This window comes from Eretmochelys imbricata, chromosome 6 (genome assembly GCF_965152235.1).
Source record: "Eretmochelys imbricata isolate rEreImb1 chromosome 6, rEreImb1.hap1, whole genome shotgun sequence".
NCBI lineage: Eukaryota > Metazoa > Chordata > Testudines > Cheloniidae > Eretmochelys > Eretmochelys imbricata.
Window position 1 is genome coordinate 35,826,660 of NC_135577.1, and position 6,000 is coordinate 35,832,659.

Sequence of the window (6,000 nt, forward strand, 5' to 3'; positions counted from 1 at the left end):
GGAAAGTTAACTGAATCAAAACAAGAATACCACATTTTAGGAATTTCTTCTGCCCACTTTACTGCACTCTCTCTTATCTAGCTTCACAATCTAACAAGATGTAAAACTAGGTAAGAGGAAGTGATTTCTTTAAAATAAAGAAGATTAGATAATTTTGTTCTTGAAGATACAGGCAGCTATAGTATGATCACTTGTCACATTAGAATTGATTAATCATTGTAATAGTCAATAAAAATTAAGTACTCAAACCTTATTCCCTTTGTTATATGCAGAGCCACTGATACCAGAAGCAAGAGTAATGCAGATCTATTGTTACTTAGTTTTAGAAAAAATATTTACAAAACATACAGATTCTCTCTGTTTTGGTAGTTTTTAGAGTTTACTTTGTTGTATACATTATTGCATCTCAATTATACACAAGTTCTTTTTCCAGTGGGTGTATGGGCAGATTAAATATGCCCAACCAATATTTAGTTTCTTTCTTTGACACTACCATTTTGTTTCTGCTTTGGGAAAGCAATACAACCTTGTCTCTCTCTCATACCTTTTTGAATAAGGCCGTATGTAAATTCCAATGATGAATTCGTGATTAGGGCTTATACCAGCAAAAAAACAAAAAACAAGCAGCAGCATGTTTTCTCATGCCCTTGTGTGATCTTTGCAAACATCTGTGAACTTCCCTAAATCCCATCAACATTCCATTATGCAAACACGCTATATGGGAATTCTTGTTGTAAAGCACATCAAACACACTTCAAAAACCAGGGAAAAAAAAAAAAAAAAAAGTCTTAGAACGCACATGAAGTGGTGTTTTTTGATTCATGGGGCCTACATTTTCTAACAACTACATTCTTTGCAAAGAAATCTCAATATGTGCCCTTTGGACCATTTCTGCAGCAACTCTCCATTATACTGACGGGTTGGATAACAAAAATTTTCTCCATCCCAATAAGAGCCCATATATACAGATGGAAGTCCTAGTTCTAATGGAATTGAGCTTGCATTCCATGTGCACTCAAAACTTCTTTTGAAATCACTGATAATTCTGGGTGTGTAAGGGATATAGCAGTGGAAACTGAAGTAAGCAAGCATTTAATATGACAAAAGTGAAAGTCACATTTAATACGTGTAGCTCTATAATTAGTTAGTTCAAAATAAAAAGTGAGAGCAGTAACTAACAACTATAGAGCTACATATATTAAATCTGACTGCTTAACTTTTTTCAAATTAAATGCTTGCTTATTTCACTTCCCACAAGGGCTGCTGCTGCTGCATCCCTTCACATCCAAAATTATCAGTGACTTCAAAAGAAGTTTTGAGTGCACAAGGAATGCAAGCTCAATTCCATTGCAACTAGGACTCCAATCTGAATATTGACAGGTTTCAGAGTAACAGCCGTGTTAGTCTGTATTCGCAAAAAGAAAAGGAGTACTTGTGGCACCTTAGAGACTAACCAATTTATTTGACCATAAGCTCACATAAATTGGTTAGTCTCTAAGGTGCCACAAGTACTCCTTTTCAATCTGCGTATGTGGGCTCTTATATCCACACAGAGTACTTCCAAGATAAGTAGGGGTCATGGTGCAAGGGTCTATGTGTGTGAATACAATTGCAGAACTGAGGTTCAACTGTGCATGCATCGCTCACATGTATGTATACTGACAGTTATACGAATCATGGGGAAGTCCACAAGAATAAATTTTCCTTCTTGAAATTTTCAACGGTTAGTAAATGCACGCACAAAAAAAGTCACACTCATTATCAGAAAAGATGCATGGATTGTATACAATGCCTACAAAAAATAATTCTGTTAGTTTTTAAGGTTGCTAGATTGTATAGCTCAATATCACAAACCATAAAAAGCAGGGTAATAAGAAGTTGTACAGACACCCTCGCCCAATAAAAGCCACGGCCCCAATTCCATATGATCATGCACAGGTACACTGTCCCACTGACTTCAGCAGAAGTCTGTGTAAGAGTGCACCTACAGACAGGCAAATACAGGATCAGGACCCAAATACTTCAATAGTTGCAATGGATTTGTAAAACGGATGCAGAATTAGATATAACATGCTACCTGCCAATTTGCAAGTTCCAACTAACAAAGACTGAAAAATCTAATCAAAGGAGTTAGCTTAATCCACCAACTGTGTCTGACTGACACACTGATGGTAGTTCCAAGTCAAAGCTGCGCACACTAACAGGTGGCACAGGGAAGTTTATAATGCCACAGCTGTACACCTATTTCATGAATAAACATAGGATTACATCAACAGGATTGTCAATACAGCACCTTTTCACTATCATAAAAATCACTTCATAGTAAGTTTAAATATTTTAAAAAGGTGAAGAAAACATTATAGAGGCTGCAGTAATTTTAAAATCTATATTCCTTCTTATTTTGGGATTACCATGAAACTAAATCCAATAAGGAAGAAAGAACCAACACACCAGTAAACTGCTAAATGTTATTTGCCCGAGACAATCCCTAAATACTACATATTCAAATTTATAATTTTGAAACATCCAAGTATAAATAATCAACTAAATAGGAAAGTTTGTCAGCACATGTTTGCTATGGATAAAGTGCCAGGTGAAATAGATTTGCCTCTGTAATAAGAAGGATGGTCTTGTCATTAGGACACTGCACTGTGACTGAGGAAATTTGGGTTGAATTCTCAACTATGGGTAAATCCATTCATCTCTCCTTGCCTGAGTTCTTCATCTGTAGAGTGGGGATAATCCTTCCCCACCTCATCGGAGTGCTATAAATTTGTTATTGGACACTAAATTGATGAGGGCCATGTAAAAAATAGACTACAATAAATGGTATCTTTCTCCCTTTTTCAAAAGCATTTAAAAAACACCTATTGGATCAGGAGTTGTAACACTGATCTGGAGAGTATTTTCTACCAATAGGAACTCTAAAAATCATTTCTTAAACTACATGAACTATATTTCACGATTTTAAATTTTTATACTGAGTCTATTTGAAATCATTTAGACAAGCTGGTGTAACAGATTTTTTGCATTTAAACTTAAATAGAAACATTTTTCACTTCAGATAAAAGTTAAAACAATCTAATATACCAAAGCAAGTGCCTTTTAAAAAGAGAAAGTGAAGAGAAAATGTCTATACACAAAGATTTATTTAAAACCGTCAAGGATAATTATAAGTCTATCTTACAAAAAATTTTCAGCCCATCTATTTCATAAAGAAGGAAATGGAATTAATACACCAAAAGAACTTTGGAATTTTACAAAAGAAAAAACTGTCAGTACTCTGTGTATTATGGAATTGCACGTGGGGGTGAAGGAATTTGGAATACAGTGCATGCCTAGTCTTCTGGAGAATGTTTTCTCTCAAACATTTTGAACAGTAGGTGTTAAACAGCAGCAAACCCATTCAATAATAACTTCTGATTACTCTGTCAGGTCTAAACTAACTATTTCAGGACACAGATTCTTCAAATTAAGGTCCCCGTCCTGAAAGCTCTTATGCATGTGTATAACTTTACAGAAGGGAGTAGTCAAGAAGTCAAGGCTATGTGCATGAAGTTAGACATGTGCTTGCAGGATCAGGATCTTACAAATACAGCCATTTGTCCAAATCTGAGCTGTCAGTTTACTTCATATAGTGAAGATGTCAAAGCTGACTGCACCCCCTTTAAAAAAAAAGCAGTATACATATTTGTATCTTCCCCTTAAAGGCCCTTGGCTTCTTGCACCCTACTTCCACCTCACAAGTCCTGTAATTTCACAGTTGGAATTAGAAAAGACAGTACATATTGTAATGCATAGATAAAATCATGTGTGAATTCTAGAAGGGACACCAAATCTTTTATGGACAGATTTTTATCCAAGCCATGCAAACCTTATAAATACAATACTTAGATGTAATAGATTTTATTTTACTGTTAAATAAAAATATGCCAAACTAACCCTTTATTACGTTTATTTTTAAAATATGTAAAGGAAGCTATGGAGTAACTATTACCTTCAGATAGTCCACGAATACAGATTCAAGTATAAGATTTAAGTATGGTTTGTTACATATAGCCTTGGGCATTTATAAAAAGAATTATTTAAAATCCTGCTTAATGACAATAGCTCACCCTAAAATATCCACTGAAAAGCAAGCCTGTGTGTATTTGTGTACCAGTCAACAACTCAACTGAAAATTAAAATACAGCTGTCTGAGGGTTGAAAGTTTCTTCAGCAATATCCATAAACAAGTGATGTTATGTCATCATTGACAAATATTATAGTCAGAAACAAAAATATATATTTCACTGACTAGTGAAAGAGGGGTTTTCTTTGCCTCCAAGGTTGCATACCAGACATGTCTCCCCTTCTCATCTGATCAGAGGAGCAAAAACATTTTTGCTGTGTCAATTCCATAACACAGGCAACCTTACAGAGCTTACAAAATGCCATATTGCTACCTATACTATATCACCACTGGTACCTCAGTGGAGTGGTGATTAACAATTGTTTGTCCCCAAACAAAAAGGACAATAACCTCAATTGTTTCCAGGAAGATCCTACTTAATCTACCTTTCTTTTAGCATTAAGTTTACTATTCTGCTAAACAAAATATTTTGAAAAACTACATACACAAAGAGGTAGGAGAATAACAAAAATATTATTCCTTACAGAGAAAACACCTCATAAAATAACAAACAAGAATTCCCACCTGGGGATTCATGTTAAGCTAATGTTTAAAGGCTCTTATAATGGATAATTTTTATTATGTAAATTATGAGACATTTAAAATCTCTCCTTTTTTCATAATTTCCCTCCTTCAAATGAGGGAAATGGCTCCTGGAAAGCACAACAGCCTGCATCCACTATGTGAAATTACCAATAAGTGACAGGACCAGAATGTCACCTCTTTCTTCTGCCGAAAATGACCATCCCAGCCCCAGCCCCCGCCCCCTGCATCGTGCATTACTCGCTCAGGATGTGACAGGGGCTTTATGCTGGGAGGGACAGGGGGGCTTTACTAGTGTGTTTTTATTGTCATTGACAGATTTTGAAAGCCACTCCACACATGCCCGTGCTCTGGGAAGGTCCTGAAGCAAACCCGCCCACCTTCATCGGAGGAAGAGAATCCCCTCCTTCCCCTTCCAACCTATCCACCGTCCTGGGGAGGAAATTAACCCCCTGCTAACTTAGTCCCCTTCATGAAAGCAACCCCCTGACTCCCCCACCAACTTGCTCAACCTGGGGAGAGGCAGTTACCCCATCCCCCCCAGTCCTGAGGAGAAATGCTCCCCGCAGCAGCCTCTGGCACACAAAGTCCACACGGCCTCCACCTCCCCCTTCTGGGGGCCTGCGTGACACCAGGGGGCTGGGGGACGGAGGCCACACACCACACAGCAGCATTACACACAGCCACACCTACCTGTCTTCTCATGGTCATAGCCCACCACAATGAAATAGTCAGCCAGCCTAGCCATGGCTGAGAAGAGCCTGCCTCAGCCCCCACCGCCCCTGCCACTGCTACTGCTACTGCTGAGGCTGCTGCTGCAGCTGCGGGGGAACTCAGCATCCCGCCCTCTGCTCCAGCAAGAGAAGCAGCAACAGCAGCACCTCAGCCATGTTGGACACCCAGCCGCGCTCTGCGCCTGCGCGCCCCCTCGGCCTCTGTGCTGTGACCCCGCCGGGGCTGGGCGTGGGCTGCAGGGTTTGCAATTAGCACGCGGAGCGGCGGCGGCAGCGCGAGGAGACGCAGTGGGGGGCTATTGTCCGCCTCGCGCAGGCTAACCGCGGCCAAAAGCGGGCGAGTGAATTCGGGACGCGTTCCCTTTTAGGTGTAAAGGCTGGGGCGGGGTGCAGCGTCCTCCCGCTGTATTTGCATTTCGCGAATGCACAGCACATCGCACGGGCAAACAAATAGATATGCAAAGATCTCTCCCAAAAATAAACGTGCCTGCGTGTTCTCATTCTCCGCTTGAACTTGAGCTTGGGTCCTCCCTTCCTGTTACAAAGGTTGCA

At 39.5% G+C, this 6,000-nt stretch overlaps 1 protein-coding gene across 1 annotated transcript in view; it reads right to left on the bottom strand.

Moving 5' to 3' along the window:
• The window catches only part of SBF2 (SET binding factor 2), a 553,147-nt gene extending 547,570 nt beyond the window's left edge, over positions 1–5,577 (bottom strand). Inside the window, exon 1 of the mRNA XM_077818401.1 lies at positions 5,408–5,577. Within this exon, the coding sequence (XP_077674527.1) occupies positions 5,408–5,462 (55 nt within the window). The 5' untranslated portion in view covers positions 5,463–5,577. The remainder of the gene's footprint in view (positions 1–5,407) is intronic.
• Between the last annotated feature and the right edge of the window lie 423 nt (positions 5,578–6,000).